Here is a 17,315-nt window from a genome sequence, read left to right on the forward strand (position 1 = left end):
GCATTATTTTTAAAAAGCCGACATGTCCGATATTGGATGCAGGACTTAGCAAGAGCATTCCACACGATATATAATATAATTCGCGAAACGATTACTCATTTGATCGTTGCTAATCTAGCGCTTGTGTGTGCGTGTGAGTGAACAAAACAACAAGTCTGCTACAATTTCAACTGCAGAAAAAAGATCATTATGGCAGCCGTAGTGTATGGGAACAGTCCTCGGCACAGCAGTCGTCACCATCAGGTAAGATAGTTAGAACTCCTGTGGAGATCCTCATCAAGTCTCCCAAGTTATAAGCATAACTGATTGACCTATTTGCATCGCTCACCCTACAGGGTCATCTGCTGTCTCAACACTCACCGTACCACACGCAGTCAGCCAGTGCTGGTCAGCATCACACATTGCCACCGCCGCCCGGTCACCATCATTCCCACCACTCGGTATCGTCCGTATCGCCACCATCGCAGATCATCACACCGCCGACCTCGTACCTTTCCTCCGCCACCACCGCCATCTCGTCGCAGCAGTCGTCGGGTGGTGGTCAGCAGCAAACGCAACCACAGTACTATCACCATCACCATTCGCAGTCGGTATCGTTGCCACCGCAGCACTCACAGACGCTCAGCAGCTACCATCAGCTGCGCAGTTCCAAGCGGAAGTCGGCAGTAGAGCTGCTGGCCGAAAGCAAACCGTTCTACGTGAAGTCGGAAACGGTGCTCGATCGTCAGCAGCAGCTGCTGAACAAGCGCTCGAGTGGCGGAAGTGGCAGTGGGGGAGGTAGTGGTGGTAGCAGCGGAGGTGGAGGCGGTGGTGGACCATCGCAGCAGAGCAGAACTGGTGTGGGAGATGGAGCCGGTGGGAGTACCGGTGCGCTGAGCGGATCGTGTAAGTACAAAGTCAGCGAAAATGGTCCGAAAAGAGGAGACCGGGAGAGCCGTAATAATAGGAAAGAGAGAGAGAGAGAGAGAGAGAGAGAGAGAGAGAGAGAGAGAAAGAGAGAGATAGAGAGATAGAGAGAGAGAGAGAGAGAGAGAGAGAGAGAGAGAGAGATAGAGAGAGAGAGAGATAGAGAGAGATAGAAAAATGATATCATAAAGGATGCATCCATCCTCATCTACACAAAAAGAAGTCTCTGTTTCCGCCCGGGATCGAACCGGGGGCCTTCCGCGTGTTAGGCGGATGTGATAACCACTACACCACGGAAACAGTCGAACGCAGTGGCTTTAGCATGGGTACTAAGTCTGTGGAGTTACACTAAAACATATTAAGAATGAAATTCCACAATTCATTCATTCCTTCTTCAACACCTTTCAAGTCTTTCACCTATCGCAACACAACATATTCTTAACAGTTTACTTTTGCTAGTATTTCTTATATTCATGTTTAAGTCGCAATGATCGTTCTCCATTTTGGATGGCCGTTTTGTGCGTTGAAATCCAATCTTTAGGATTCGTTGGAGTTAGATGCTGCGAATTCCACTGACTCCACCGATGGTGAATGGTTCTGTTATTTTTGCCATTCAACATCTGCGACATAGCGTACGTGCGATGTTTATTTTCTAAACAATTTAGTAGCGTTTTACAGTTGTTTCCGACATATCAATATGTGTTCTTTTCATTCGGAAACCTTGAAAGAGAATCGTTTGAAGGAAACTGCTTATAAAGATCAACTGACAAAGATATCTATATCTGCGATAAGATATCTACGTCAAACGCGTGGAGCGCGCTGAATACTTAAAATCTTTGAGCTCTCCCGGTGCGCAAGGAACGGCGCTCAGATCGACAAGCATCGGTGGTTCAGTGGTAGAATGCTCGCCTGCCACGCGGGCGGCCCGGGTTCGATTCCCGGCCGATGCAATTGGAGATTTTTTTTGTTATGTGTTAACCTTCATTTCCAAATCACAACACATTAATGTTTTACATTACTCATTTTTTTCCACAGACATGGTATCACCGTCGAGAACACTGCCATCTTCCGCCGTGAGCCAGGCGCTCCAGCAACAAGTGCAGCAGCAGCAACAGCAGCAACAACAGCAGCAACAGCAACGACCAACAAACCGCCGGAGTGCCTCGTCCGGTTCCGATCTGCTGCAGACCAAGCTACGCAAGCTGCTGAACGCTGCCGACAGCAAAGAGACAATAATGCCCCCGGTCGACGTGGGTCTGATCAATTCTAAATATGGCCAACCGCTGGAAACGAGCTACATCGGCACCGGGATGGTCGGTGGTGGCGGCGGAATTGCCGGCAGTCTGGATGATATCGGATACATTCAGCCGCCGAAAAACTACCAGCAGCAGCTGACCGTGCACCCGGAGCAACCGAGTGATGTGTCCGTGTTCTTCCCAAGTGCGTTCTTATCGCCACAGTCCTTACCGCCGCATCCGGGCGGAGATGACGATCTCTATCTGTACGGTGGACTCCACGACAGCCTGGTGCTGACCGATGATTACCGTGCCATTAGTCCGCCGGCTGAGTATGCGGAACAGCAACAACAGCAGCAGCAGCAACAGCAACATGGCGGTTCTCCCGAGAGCAAACATCCTATGGGAGGTGGCCACAGGTGAGCTATTCGTGAGGTGTTACAACTCATCGATACGGGTGTAATATCGGTGAAGTGCTGCTTTGAGGATTCATGAACCTACTCAGAGTCGATTCATATGAATGACTCTCCGCTCTTTTCAAAAGATTCATAAAGCACAACACTGGTTAAGTTGTTCAGTTTTGATTAATATAATTCAAATCGACATCTCTTTGCAGTCGCTACAACTACCAACGGTCGTACTCGCACTCGCAAGCCGTGGTGACCGGTTCCGGCCATCATCCGACCGATGAATCCGACTACTCACCGACACAGTCGTACAACATCAACAGCCACAAGTCGCTGCCGGATCTGCACTCGCAAAGTAGTCGCCATTCGCCACACTCGGAGGCACTGAGCTGCTGCAGTCGGGGCAACCGGTCCAACCGTTCCGGTAGCTCCTTCAACAGGGACTCGGGCGGTTCCTCGGGCCACTACACGCACCACAGTGAACCGTGCTGTAAGCAGCAGCAACAGCAGCACCAGCAGCACCAATCGAATCACCACCAGCTGTCACACGTTCCGCACTCGCAAATGTTGATGCAACATCAGCAGCAGCAGCAGCAACAACAGCAGCATCATCCGCAGCACTACACGCAGCATCACTCGCAGCAGCAACAGCACAACGCGCTGTCACAGGGAGGAGGACAGCAGGGTAACGAGTCAATGATGATGCTCGGTGATTATCGGCGTGACAGTGGCTCCTCGACGCAGCACAGTGGCAATTCGTACTACGCCTACGGTATTCCTCCGCTGCGCTACGACTGCATCGAGTGTCGGGCGAAAATACGCGAAGAGGCCGACTGCTTGCTAAACTTCACCACACCCGAGGTCCCGGAAGCATTCCAGGATGGATATAGCGAGAAGCAACATCAGCTCCAGCAGCAGCAACAGCAGCAACACTCGCTATCCAAGGGTCAACACACGAAGTACTACGACGAGCGTGGCAGGAAGTACTACAAGAACGTGGCAGGCCCTCCGATGTCCCCATTGTCGCCGGTGTCTCCGCTCTCACCCCCGGATCAGCCCCAGTCACAGCTGGATCTTAGTCCACCGCTCGGTACGTTCAAGCGGCAGAAGTGTTTGCGCTTCAAGAATCGCAGCGGTCGCCAGTCCGCCGTCAGTAATCCATCGCCGTCGTCTGGAGGCCGCTGTGGACCGGGTGGAGGACCAGGTTCGAGTGCGAGTGCTGGTGCTGCCGGAGGTGGCGGACAGCTCGACGACGATCGGCGACCGATATTGCGCTCGAAGAGTGATATCAGCGATCGGTACTGGAATCGCACCCAACCGGAGCGTAGTCTCCCCATGGCGACAGACGTTCGCGAACACCGGGAGCGTCGAGCCGATCGTGAGCGGGAGCGGGATCGGGATCGGGACAGGGACCGTGACAGGGACCGGGAAAGGGACCGGGACCGGGAGCAGCTCGAGAAGCAGCGTTCGCGCTCGGACAGCCTAACACAGCTGGAACGGTTCTTCGATCGACTCGGACTGGACGAGGAAACGTACGATCGGTACATCGCACCGAAGAGTTCGCTGCAACGGCGTTCGTCCGGTTCGTATCACCACCATTCACACCACAGCAATTCCGCATCTTCCGACATTCATCGCCTTTCGGACGACTGCTCTGCTGGTGGTGGAAGTGGTGGTGGCGGTGGAGGAGATTCCGATGAGTCTAGCGCCGTCTTCTTCTCCGACGTGTCCACCATCGACTCCACCAAGCTGCCGGACAGCACGGAAACGGGCAACGGACAGGGACAGGGAGTCGCTTCCGGACCGCACCTGATGGGTGTCGGAGGAACGGGACCTATGCCAGCAGCAGCAGCAGCAACAGCAGTAGCAACAGGTGGTCAGGGTCCGTTGGTGGGTGATGGTGCACCACTCCTTGGTGGTGGTCCGGCACCGCTCTACCGTACCAACGAACCGCCGTCCATCATTGAGCGCAATGCACGCATCATTAAGTGGCTGTGCAACTGCAAGAAGATGCAGCTGGCCTAGGGCCGTCGACACCGGAGGCGGACACCGCCCCGGTGGTCCCCGCCGACCGAGCGCGCTGGCTATCGGCGACGGAATTGAGCTGTGACACACTCCAAGGAAGGCATCTCTGCAATCTCCGCTAAACCAGGAGACTCGAGATCCAACCAAGCCAAAGACGGGACAGACATGTAGGGATGGGTTGTGTACGTGCGTGAAGGAGAAATGAGGTAGAGCACTCACTCCAACAACAACAATGGCGGCCATCAAGTTCGCGTGTGTACTTAGCGAAGACAAATAGATCACCGGTTCGCCAACTGGGAGAAAAGCGTAGATTGAAAGATTAAGTAAGAATGACTAGGGAGGTTTAAACTCGCTACTAAGACTAAGTGTAGTTGTGTATTGATAACTTCTACGAGAAGAAGCCTTTTTCTTCTTCGTGGCAGTAGCACGTGATGGTGAGGGATCATTCGATAGATCGCAGCACTGGGGAGGGCCTGATACAATACCAAGGGATACGATCGGATAGTTTTGGGGGTGGGGGTCAAAATGCAGGGTCGATGGAGAGAGAACAATAATTAAGGGCTACTGACTTACGTGCAGAAGGAACTCTTCGAGCGCATACACATATTTCCCTGTATTATTTGAGGGACTGAGTCATATTACTCACAGTAGTAGTACACACGAGAGTAGTGTCAGCCCAATCTCTCTCTCTTTTTCTCTCTCTATCTAACAGTATGCTATGTGTCTGCGGAGAGGTTGTGCGACGGAGGGATACAGCGTTAACTTTCATGGTTCGTGGAGCAAAAACTGGTGGGATCAATCGACACAAAAAGGGTAGCTATTACACACGTCACACAGAAAATATAAGGGGTCCTGATCTAAAGTTGTCAATTTTGTCACCCGTACCACTACCACACTACACTGTTTCCATTTTACGATACTCGGTACAACTAGGAGCACACACGGACACGACGGCACGTGAGAAAGAGGACATAATTGAGTAAATCATCCGACACGATTTTAGCGATCACTCTTTCTCTCCGTCTCGTAACAATATACTAGGCAATTTTTTAGAGCATTCTTCCTTAATAGCATCCTTCCGTTTTCCTCTCTATTAAGTCTTCCTCCTTAAGAGGATGTCCTGATCGTCTTAGCGATCAAGCGATCAATGCCCTATCCCACGCGCACTTTTCTGCACGCGTGTCTGCTATCCACGTGTGGGTGTAATCAAGCGAATCAATGAACAAAAGCGAACATAATATTTTCTAGTCTAATTTAGTAACTTAAGCGCAGAAAGAGAAAGAGAGAGAGAAAGAGAGTTTTAGTAAGGTACCGAGAAGCAGATTAACCACAAGCAGTAATTTCGTAAATCAAAACAAAATGAAGGAACACTCCGAACCGAAAGGAAGTATGGAAAGAAAAACACACACATTTTCAATCAAACTTACGATTACTCACGAATCAAAACAGTAGTAAAGTAAGGAAAAAAAATTAACGATACAACTTTAACAACGTTGCTCACGAAGAAGGACGTCTGGTGTAGCAAACTTTACTAGCAATTTGTTAATTATGATTAACTTTCCAAACTGTAAAAGTGATTTTAGATGAAGAAATAGTGATCAATGCATTGAAAACAAACACGTGTACTGTTAAAGACTCTGGAGCAAAATGCAGTATGAAGTAAAAGGAGAAATCCTTCCACCATCGTTTTGTGAGTAGAGTTCCGACAACAAAAAAGGCTGCCAGTACAAGCATAGTGATTTTAACTATCGTGAGAAATCCATTCATTCATTTTCTGTTCCGTTTTCCATTTTGCAACCATTTCGGGGACTTTCGTAGTGCACGTTCCACAAGTAATAAAAAAAAAACACATACCGAATACCGCTAAAGTGAATCAAAAAACGCATATACATAAACTCGATACATACTAAACGCATCAAAATACGGTTTTTACACACCACCAATAAATAGAACAGGTCGTTTGTGCGTAGCGAAGCATTAGTGTATGTAGGACAAATAATCGAAACCGAAAGCGATAACCACTCTCCTACACCAGTGCACATAAAACACAAACAAACATAACAAACAAAATATTCAATTAACCGATTACACGCAATGATCAAAAGCGATTTGAAAGAAGCGAAACAAAACAAAAATCGAACTAAAAATAGACAGCGTTTTCCGCATTATGTACGAGCAAGCAAACAAGTTACTAATGTCGAAAAATAGTAAAGTAAAAGCGTAAAAGTATAAAGCAACAATTAAAAAATACACTCACAATTAAAATATACAATCCTTCTGCTAGCTCTTAAACGCAATACGAATACACAAAAACACACACAACATTAACAAAAGAAAGGAGAGAAAAGCAACTTTGAAATACACACAACAACAACAATTTAATAATATCTATCACCGTCACGTAAAAAACATGTAAGAGCAGGGAGGAAAACAAAACTTCAATAATATATTTCAATCAAAACCTAGAAATAGCTAATATACACACAAATAAACACACACACAGCGAATAATGTAGCAATATTCTAAGCAAAAACAAACACATTTCATTTAATGCTGGCAAACAAACAGACTCACATACAAAACAAAAACATTCATAAATTTATTAAAGCAACATAATATTCGTTCAACGCAAGACAAGAAAAGTGATGAGTAAACATGTAAGCAAACGAAGAAAAAAGCAAAGAAACAAACAAAACCACTTTAGGGGCATAGCTTAAAAAAACCTTCAACCTCCCGACTTTTCCAATAAAAAAAAACCACCCCCGAAATACTCTATCGAAATATGGTGGAATTCTCACCCCCAAGTAATGTTGGTTGCACCAAAAAGGGATGAAACTTAAGCTGCGGCGAAACCAATTACAGAATACGATCGGGATTTGATTTGTAGTAGGGAAACGCCTCCCTTAAGGCCGTAGTAAACTCGACAATGAAATAATATACGGGCAAAATATATGTTAAACGATATAACGATCAGATATAGATACACGAGTGTTACGTAAACGTGTATGTGTGAGTGTGTGTATGTACGTGTGCATAGAAAGGATGTGAAATGGCCGGTGGAAGGACGTGAAATGATTTCTGCAGGTGACAAATGATCGACGACTACTTAACAAAACAAAAAAAAGCAAACCTTTCTTTATATAGGCATGAATCAATAAATCAAAAACGTAATGATGAAATATATTAATGATCAAAATACCTATTCCTCGTCTACCTTATTCGCGTTTATGCAATTCCGTATCCGTCAGCGAGGAGTTTAAGAGAGAGAGAGATGGAAGTTACTATCCATTTCATCTGTCTCACTTGCACTAACGATCGTTCTCACGAGTTTGGATGTATGCGATAGCGGTAATGATAACATGGGAGATCTGAACAGCTGTGTGCTCACTGGAGGGGAATTGATGTTACCTCTCATGATGTCATGCTCTCTTGGTGTCCGAAATCGAAAATCGGCTCGTTTGTATGGAACTTCGCATCTGCCGACGGAACAACAGTTCTGCCATAACGGTACTTCTCCTGTATGCTATTATCGTTTGCGTGCTTATCAGTACATGGGGAATCTTAGGGGAAGAATGCGTGTCATCTATCTCACTTGCACTAGCGATTGCTCTCACGAGTTTGATGGTATGCGCAGTGGTGTTAGCCAATGTATTAGAGGATCGTCTGTCACGCTCGCTGGAGGGGAATTGATGTTACCTCTCATGATGTCATGCTCTCTTGGTGTCCGAAATCGAAAATCGGTTCGTTTGTATGGTATTTCGCATCTGCCGACGGAAAGTTTGAGATTCACGCGTACAAAAATTGCACCAGAGCTGCGTTTCATGTAACAAGAGAGCATCCAAATCAAGAGGTGATATTTAACCGGATGACTACAGGGTTGTTGGTAACAAATGTTAGCACAACGAGTTAAAAAAATTGCATTATAATTTTGTGTGGATTTTAAGTGAGAATGTAGCGTAATTAAATGAAACTAATGATATTATTTGTTGCATGTTTGTAAACTATCGTGCGGATGTTTTTAGCTGCCGATAAATTGATTAATGAATACTGATAATGTATGTGGTTCTATGAAATTCGTGTGGTTTTATTGAAATTTTAAAATTATTCACTGTTTTGACAATTGTCTCACAAATGAATGGTCTGAAAAAACGTGCAAAAGAAGATTTGCTCATATTTTTGTTTTATTTTTATAACTAAACATTCAATATAAGTATGAAATATCACGATCATGTGGGGTCTACGATTGTTGAGGATAAAACATCATCCGCTCTTTAGTGGTGTTATTAGCCAATCAAACTTGTATTCTTTTACTAGTATTATTAAAAACGTACAGACAATAAAATAGTTAGCTGATTACGAATTGCAATAACCCTGTAACAGTTTTGCTATAACGGTACTTCTCCTGTATGTTATTATCGTGTGCGTGCTTATCAGTACATGGGGAATCTTAGGGGAAGAATGCGTGTCATCTATCTCACTTGCACTAGCGATCGCTCTCACGAGTTTGATGGTATGCGCAGTGGTGTTAGCCCATGTATTAGAGGATCGTCTGTCACGCTCGCTGGAGGGGAATTGATGTTACCTCTCATGATGTCATGCTCTCTTGGTGTCCGAAATCGAAAATCGGTTCGTTTGTATGGAATTTCGCATCTGCCGACGGAAAGTTTGAGATTCACGCGTACAAAAATTGTACCAGAGCTGCGTTTCATGTAACAAGAGAGCATCCTAATCAGGAGATGATATTTAACCGGATGACTACAGGGTTGCTCGGTAACAAATGTTAGCACAACGATTTAAAAAATTTGCATTATAATTTTGTGTGGATTTTAAGTGAGAATGTAGCGTAATTAAATGAAACTAGTGATATTATTTGTTGCATGTTTGTAAACTATCGTGCGGATGTTTTTAGCTGCCGATAAATTGATTAATGAATACTTGTAATGTATGTGGTTCTATGAAATTCGTGTGGTTTTATTGAAATTTTAAAATTATTCACTGTTTTGACAATTGTCTCACAAAGGAATGGTCTGAAAAAACGTGCAAAAGAAGATTTGCTCATATTTTTGTTTTATTTTTATAACTAAACATTCAATATAAGTATGAAATATCACGATCATGTGGGGTCTACGATTGTTGAGGATAAAACATCATCCGCTCTTTAGTGGTGTTATTAGCCAATCAAACTTGTATTCTTTTACTAGTATTATTAAAAACGTACAGACAATAAAATAGTTAGCTGATTACGAATTGCAATAACCCTGTAACAGTTCTGCCATAACGGTACTTCTTCTGTATGCTATTATCGTGTGCGTGCTTATCAGTACACGGGGAATCTTAGGGGAAGAATGCGTGTCATCTATCTCACTTGCACTAGCGATCGCTCTCACGGGTTTGATGGTATGCGCAGTGGTGTTGGTCAATGTATTAGAGGATCGTCTGTCACGCTCGCTGGAGGGGAATTGAAGTTACCTCTCATGATGTCATGCTCTCTTGGTGTCCGAAATCGAAAATCGGTTCGTTTGTATGGAATTTCGCATCTGCCGACGGAAAGTTTGAGATTCACGCGTACAAAAATTGTACCAGAGCTGCGTTTCATGTAACAAGAGAGCATCCTAATCAGGAGATGATATTTAACCGGATGACTACAGGGTTGCTCGGTAACAAATGTTAGCACAACGATTTAAAAAATTTGCATTATAATTTTGTGTGGATTTTAAGTGAGAATGTAGCGTAATTAAATGAAACTAATGATATTATTTGTTGCATGTTTGTAAACTATCGTGCGGATGTTTTTAGCTGCCGATAAATTGATTAATGAATACTGATAATGTATGTGGTTCTATTCGTGTGGTTTTATTGAAATTTTAAGATTATTCAATGTTTTGAAAATTTGAAAAAGCTATATGCACGCTGCAGGGGTATTGATGTTACCTCTTGTTTTGGATGCTCTCCTGGTATCAGGCATCGCAAAACGTTTCGTTTGTAATTGATGATGTCTTAACGCCCCATCTTCACACACGCATCGGTGGTTCAGTGGTAGAATGCTCGCCTGCCACGCGGGCGGCCCGGGTTCGATTCCCGGCCGATGCAAATGAGGATTTTCTTTATTAATAGCACCTCGGACATACGATTAACTTTTTTCAAGATCGCAGTGTTTTCTCCGTTCATTTTCTTCTTTCATTGTTACAAAATCTCCATTCAGAATATGTATAGCTTTGCGAAACACATTAAATCAATTATATTTCTTTTTCTTTTCTGTTTCTATTACTATTTTCATGTTCTCCTACACTCTTACTTCCGCCCCGTAGATCTTCCTCGACCACCGAACTTCTTACCACCTCCTCTACCACGACTTCCACCTCCACGTTTCTGGAAATGCGACTTACCTGCTCCACCACCACGTCCACCGAAATGTTTTCCTCCTCGGCCCAACTTCTTACCGTCACGATCACTAAACCGTGTCGCTTCCCAGGCCAACTGTTTTATCGACGATTTATCCTGATTAAACACTTCAGCCTCCGTACCGTGACTATCAAACAGCTGCTTCTTGGCCGCCTTGTTGATGGAACCACCACCCTTCTTTTTGCCACCCCGCTTATCGTCCATCGCCGATTCCACATTACTCTCAAGCAACTCGGAAAAGTCATCGGCCGCCGCGAACAACGAGCTCATATCTGCCGTCTTCAGCTTTCGGGCAAACTCGCGTTCGCTTACCATGCCACGGTCCGTTTTGGACGGAAGCTTCTTACGCTTCTTCGGAACTGGTTCCTCCTCCTCATCGTCTAATCCGTCGCCGTCCGATGCGTCATCCATCATCTCGTCCCCATCAAAATCGTCATCCTCTTCCAGCGAAATGCTTCCACCGTCGCTAAATTCGCCATCCTCATCGATCGGGTCACGACGAATGCGCCCGGCACGAGGCCGATCATCGTCCGAAGCGTCCTCTTGGTTGCTATCCTCCGCTTCATCGTCCACATCATCCCAATCGTCCAGCCCGTCCATATCGTCCTCTGCGTCATCTTCTTCACCGCGACGACCCTTTTTAGCCTTCCTTTCCTTTGTCATCTCCTGTTCGAGCTCCTGCATAAAGTCCACCTCTGCTCCACCGTCAAGGTCCGCATCATGACTTGCACCCGGCACACCCAGTGTGTCCAGATAGGCATCGAACTCATCATCATTAAGCGAATCAACGTCCGAATCGATATCATCTTCCGCTGTTTTGCCCTTCGTCTGGTTACGCTCCTTAGCCCGCTGGATTCGATATCGCTTCTGCTCTAGGAACCTAAAAGATAGGCGAAAACAGAAAAATGTTTAATTAAAAGGAACATTGTTGTAAATCATTCACTTCACACACTCACTTGAAGATGTATTCATCATCTTCCGCACATTGATTCTTGGTGAGTGAATTCACGGGCAAGGCACGGAATCCAGTCGGTGCGTAATCGCTCTTCCGCTGGGTGACACCAAGTATTCGTGGGCGCAATCGTTCCTCCCCATTTTCATCCTTTTCTGTTCGAGGTTTTTTCGGATTCTTAAACGCAAACCGATCGAGGAAACGACCCAGCGAAAAGTCCACCAATGGATCTCCGTAGTACGTCAGGGTAGAATCTGCAGGAGAGTAAACATAAATATCAGCAAGGGTTGCATGGCAACGGTTTGAGTTTGGACTATTGCGCCTACTTACTAGTGAGAATAGATTGTGCAAACTTTTGCACTGTTGGATGGAAGTACGAAAGGTAACGTACAAGTTCATACTTCAGTGTGTACTGCGCTCCAGCATATTCAGACGACCGGCCGAATGCATCATACTTTTTTGGCATTCGTATTGGAGCCGCATTGATGGGTACATCCTCGCCTCCTTCCTCAACATCTTCGCCTTCTTCGTCATTTACTTCCTGGTTCGGTATTTCCGGAACAACCTCCAAGGTATCATCTGACGGTGGTTCTAGCCCATCCAGCAACAGTGTTTTACGCTTTCGCAATACCTTACTGATCACGATCAGCGCTCCACATAGCCGGGCTGCCGGAAAGTGGAACGCAACCTGCAGCAAACGCTTCACAAACGCCTGGGCACGCTGCGGTATAGGATCGGTCTGCATCGCTCGATGGAGAATGTAGAAGAAAATGTTCGATATGCGTGGCCCAACGGACGCAAGCTGAGGGTCTAGCAACTTTCGATACAGCGCGTTGTAAAACCGGTTCTGTTCACGGCCCTTCCGGTCGGTGATCTCCAGCAGCAGCGATAAACCCTGGCAGCCGATCGATATGTCAGCCAAGTGTACCATCCGGTGGATAACATTCAGCAGCTTCGGATCCACCACCTCCGCCAGATCCACATTGCGCTTCACGTTCTTGATCGCTTTCCGAAGACAGGTAAGAATGGACTGCATTGTGCGCGAATTGATCTCACCCTTTTCGGTGAGAATTTTAAAGAATGAAAAGCATATGTTGATCATTTTTTGACACGTTGCAAAATCACCAAACGATGCGATCGACGCCAGATAGGACAGTGCAAAGTGTTGCGCCGATATGGCGAGATTATTACGGAACAGCAGCTTTTCTACCTCGCCCGTCACGATCAATGACATGAGTGTATGTTGACGGACAATCTGTTGCAGGTGGTGCAGCACCTTTGAAGCAACCTTACGCGACGGATCGCCCAGTTTGTTCACGAGCGCTGTCAGCATTAAACGTTCCATTTCCGGTACGTCGGCGAACAGTTTGGCGGCGTAACCGATCACCTTTAGTTTGCCATCTTCCTGTCCCGAGTGCAGGATCGTCATGAGGTTGCTAACGAATGTGAAGTAATGCTCGCGCAACTGATCCTCAAAGTGCCAATGGGCGTAGATCGTATCTCGTTCTGATTTGTCCATGTCTGCCTGCTTTTGTAAATGCTTCCAGTCGGAACCACGCATCGGCATCGTGATCAGTTTGCGGTGCGATGGCATCAAAGACTTCAGCATCAACTCGGTCAACACCTCGACCACGTCCAGGTAGCCCTTGTTCGAGGTTTTCACCATGCCCACCAATGTATCTAGCGCCTGCAGGTGACAGAATGGATTCGATTGCACGAGCAGTGCACCGGCATTGGCACGATCGCGCAATGTACCCTTTTCTAGTGCGCTAAGCAACCATTTCCCATCGGTTGGATCATTCTTCTTACGGTTCCGGCATTCCGTCTCGAATGCCGCGCGACAGACACGCCTTAGTTCCGCTATCTCCGCATCCTTCATATCCTCTAGTTGGCCTATCAGATTGTACGCTTCGTAAGGCTTGTACCATTGCTTGGCTAGCTGGTCATCGGTTTCATCTTCCTCACTGTCTGCATTTCCGGCACCAGACACATGTTTGCGCTTTGCGGTCTCCTCGGTGGTGTAGTCAATCGGCACCACACGTTGCTCACCATCGTCGTCGAAGACGATCTTCGCCGGCCGGTTTTTCACATCGCTGCTCCCTGACTTCGGATCTTCCGATTGCTGTTCAAAGTAGCGCTTTCTTTCGTCTTTCTTTTTAAATTTACCTCCTCCGACCGACATCGCGCTGCTGGAATACAGAAATTTGTAATCTGTTTACTTCGAGCGAAACATGTGCACGCAACCTGTCGGCAATGACAGTTTAAAACCGGGACGGTTGTCAAAATGCAGCGTGCCTAGTGACAGAACATCGGTGAAGAACAATAAATAAAAGTGTTTCTCTTATTGTGTTTTTTTTATTTTTCCTAACAAAAGTTTGTGCAATTATTGTAATCATTTTTTTAATGAATTTCTCAAACAAAAAGTATGTGAATTTTCTTAATTTAAACTTAAGTTTATTCAATGATAATCAGTCAACCACTAGGTCATTAAAAACGTCAGTGATAATTTGTTTATCAACACAACTGGGGCATATCGCGGTGCGCAGTACAAGCAGTGCAATTCCGAGTTTTACCTTATTTACCCATCGCTTTGGTGTAATTGGCGCAATTCGATACCAAAAACACAATCACTAAAGAACGAAACAGAATGCCGCCGAAACGAAAGTCCACAACCGATGAGGAAGACGACGAATATCGCCGCAAGCGCGACCGAAATAATCAGGTAAAATGTGGCGAAGATTTCATCATCCTGGAAAAAAGAGCGAATATGCGGGAATATGCTAATACTGTTTTCAAATATCTCTATATCATCTTCGACCAACAGGCCGTTAAACGCAGCCGGGTGAAATCTAAAATGAAGACGGAAGAAACCCAGCAGCGTGTGAACGATTTACGGCTCAGGAACCAGGTGCTGGAGGATAAAATAGACAATCAAAAGAAGGAGCTGAAATTCCTGAAGGAGCTATTTCTAACACAGGCACAGGCAAAGGCAGAGAAGCTGGTCGGGATCAATATAAACGAGCTGCTCCAGGATGACGATAGCGATAATGACGACGACGAAGGTGAATCTAGCAAAAAACGCGTCAAAGAACACCCGAAAGGTGAAGGAAGCAAAAGCAGATCTCGGAGGTAAAATGCAGAAAGTGGATCAATAATCTCCGGCGATCTAGTACCGATCATCGCAATAAGTTAAAGTTTTGTTAACGGTTATCGTGAATGTATTAAGTAATCCGCTTTATTGTTTTGGTGCACAATGTTCAGATAGGGATGTTACTTACTAGTAATGTCCATACTGAGTCACCCAATTTGATAGAGCTAATTTTCACATATTATTATACATCTTTGAGTATATGTAGAATAGCCGTATGTAGAAAAGTGTATCGTTAGACGCAGTACAATATACTATACACCACAAACTCAGAATAAGCACCCCTAAAGATCCGATGATCCTAAAGGCCGAAAGGAGCAGCGAGCGGAGTGCAAGAGAGGAGGTGGTCTTAAATAAGCGCCCTTGTGGATAAATGGCCGTGTGGCCTAATGGAGAAGGCGTCGGACTTCGGATCCGAAGATTGCAGGTTCGAGTCCTGTCACGGTCGCACTCGCATTTGTGAGAGAAGTTTTTTTCCTCTTTTCGTGCTATCACCTTTTCAGATCATATGAATGCAGAGCATAAATGTTAGCGCGTTATTTCCTTACAAATGCAATTTTATTGTCTTTATATGTATATGTGTTAAATAAAATTTTATCTGCACACTGATAAAAAATAATTCATGATTAAGGGTTTCATCAAAAGGGAAATTGCCGTTCACACAATCCACCATGCGACTGCTGCGCTAATCCAGCATAATACTCTGCCCTTATCTTTATTTATCCTACTTTATCATCTTTTCTAGGGCTTGTGCAGCATTTGCTCCCTTTGCATTTCAGTTGGTTCGATATTTCTTTCGTGTAATAAAAAACCACTGCTATGGACGTGTCCGCCAGGCTGCGTTTAATACCGCACGAGGATGTCTTCCAGCGGTTTTCGCTGGAGGTCCGGTACGGTACAGTCATCGGCTGGATATCCTACGGGTAGTAACACCAGCAGCTTCTCATTCGGGGGTCGTTCGAGCAGGGTGCGAAGCATTGGTCCACAGTTTAGCGGAGTGGTAACGAGCGAACTCAACCCGGCACACTGTAACGCACAGAGCAGCATCCCAGTCGCGATCGAGGTCGATATTTCGTTATAGTAATGTTGCTTTTTGTCGGTGCCGGTGGAATTATCTTTATAACCGTAAGTTTGCTTGAACACTAGCACAAGATGCGGTGCCTCCGTAAGGTACTCCTTGACGTGGTTCGTGCGAATTGGACGCAGATCGGTCACCCACTGCTTCGCCATTCGTTGGGTGTAGTTAACGAATTCTTCAGCTTCGATAATTTCCCGGATGCTTGTCTTGATCGAAGGATCGGACACGAGGCAGAAAGTCCACGGTTCCGTATGGGCGCCACTAGGGGCCGTGCCAGCCACCTGGATGCATCGTTCCACGATGGCAACATCGACCGGTCGGGAGCTAAACTTGCGCACGCTACGTCGATTGTTGGCAATGGCATAAAACTGGTTGGCCGCTTCTAGTGCATCGGTCGCGAGGGTAACTGTTGCACCGGTGTATGGAATGTGTGGTTTCTCCTCCAGTGCCGGTAACGGATCATATTCAGCATGTTCCAGATCTGGCGGAAAGGATGTCATGCTTTGAATATGCGTTCACTCTCTCTCTCTCTCTGCAGTACAATATCCTACTTACCTCCGACGTATTCGATACCATCCAGTTTATTACCACTCTTCTCGGTGGCAGCTGGTTCCGATATTCTCAGCTTCTTGTTGCGACCGTATCGATGTTTGTCGTAAAGTGAAATGGCCAGATAGAGACCCACCAGCACCGGAAAGATGTAGTTCCAATAGGTAACGAGCGCCGAACTGCTGATAAACGAATCGACAAGATCCTCCAGGTAGGAAGCCATGACTCCTATCAAACCGTTACTATGGATGGTTTGGTGGTTTGATTCTTAGCAACGTAACCTAGCGATCATCACCGAACGAAGCTTGCTGATGAACTGGAACCCACTGCGGTCGCACGCAAAACACAAACCCCATTATCATCAATTCCACCAGAGCCCTAACCTCTAACTCATACGCAGGTTTCGCCTTCTCGTGCCATTTCCATCGTTATCTAGCTTCATCCCAAGTTCGCGCGCGCGAGCTGTTTCGTTCATTCCCCAATGCATTTATCGCAACTGAAGGGGAAACTAGCAGTGCGCAAATGCAACACATGCATACGCATCCTGCCCTCCACTGGACGATCAATGGTGAGTGAAGGTTTAGGTGAATCGTTCCGTCTGTGGGACAAGGGC

General features: G+C 46.0%; 4 protein-coding genes and 4 non-coding genes across 8 annotated transcripts; 5 read left to right on the plus strand and 3 right to left on the minus strand.

Moving 5' to 3' along the window:
* The first annotated feature begins 49 nt into the window (after positions 1 to 49).
* Positions 50 to 5,012, plus strand: LOC128303491 (methylcytosine dioxygenase TET). The gene is made up of 4 exons (XM_053040463.1): positions 50 to 243; positions 336 to 885; positions 1,942 to 2,560; positions 2,758 to 5,012. Exons 1-4 carry the CDS (start codon positions 190 to 192, stop codon positions 4,571 to 4,573), a joined length of 3,039 nt encoding a protein of 1,012 aa, XP_052896423.1. The 5' UTR covers positions 50 to 189; the 3' UTR covers positions 4,574 to 5,012.
* On the minus strand, positions 1,134 to 1,206 carry Trnav-aac (transfer RNA valine (anticodon AAC)). Its single transcript has one exon. It is a non-coding gene; the product is annotated as a tRNA-Val (tRNA).
* Positions 1,786 to 1,856, plus strand: Trnag-gcc (transfer RNA glycine (anticodon GCC)). The gene has a single exon. It is a non-coding gene; the product is annotated as a tRNA-Gly (tRNA).
* A 5,580-nt stretch (positions 5,013 to 10,592) lies between the features above and the next one.
* Positions 10,593 to 10,663, plus strand: Trnag-gcc (transfer RNA glycine (anticodon GCC)). Its single transcript has one exon. It is a non-coding gene; the product is annotated as a tRNA-Gly (tRNA).
* Positions 10,664 to 10,785: 122 nt separating this feature from the next.
* On the minus strand, positions 10,786 to 14,152 carry LOC128301740 (CCAAT/enhancer-binding protein zeta). Its single transcript, XM_053038356.1, has 3 exons — positions 12,258 to 14,152; positions 11,932 to 12,181; positions 10,786 to 11,855 (listed from the first exon to the last, which is right to left on the minus strand). The coding sequence occupies exons 1-3, from the start codon at positions 14,107 to 14,109 to the stop codon at positions 10,865 to 10,867; spliced, it is 3,093 nt and encodes a 1,030-aa protein (XP_052894316.1). The 5' UTR covers positions 14,110 to 14,152; the 3' UTR covers positions 10,786 to 10,864.
* Positions 14,153 to 14,465: 313 nt separating this feature from the next.
* On the plus strand, positions 14,466 to 15,673 carry LOC128302605 (CCAAT/enhancer-binding protein gamma). Its single transcript, XM_053039461.1, has 2 exons — positions 14,466 to 14,649; positions 14,752 to 15,673. The coding sequence occupies exons 1-2, from the start codon at positions 14,575 to 14,577 to the stop codon at positions 15,058 to 15,060; spliced, it is 384 nt and encodes a 127-aa protein (XP_052895421.1). The 5' UTR covers positions 14,466 to 14,574; the 3' UTR covers positions 15,061 to 15,673.
* On the plus strand, positions 15,451 to 15,523 carry Trnar-ucg (transfer RNA arginine (anticodon UCG)). Its single transcript has one exon. It is a non-coding gene; the product is annotated as a tRNA-Arg (tRNA).
* LOC128302603 (iodotyrosine deiodinase) lies at positions 15,618 to 16,925 on the minus strand. The gene is made up of 2 exons (XM_053039460.1): positions 16,709 to 16,925; positions 15,618 to 16,634 (listed from the first exon to the last, which is right to left on the minus strand). The coding sequence occupies exons 1-2, from the start codon at positions 16,923 to 16,925 to the stop codon at positions 15,919 to 15,921; spliced, it is 933 nt and encodes a 310-aa protein (XP_052895420.1). The 3' UTR covers positions 15,618 to 15,918.
* Between the last annotated feature and the right edge of the window lie 390 nt (positions 16,926 to 17,315).

Source organism: Anopheles moucheti, chromosome 3 (genome assembly GCF_943734755.1).
Source record: "Anopheles moucheti chromosome 3, idAnoMoucSN_F20_07, whole genome shotgun sequence".
Lineage (NCBI taxonomy): Eukaryota > Metazoa > Arthropoda > Insecta > Diptera > Culicidae > Anopheles > Anopheles moucheti.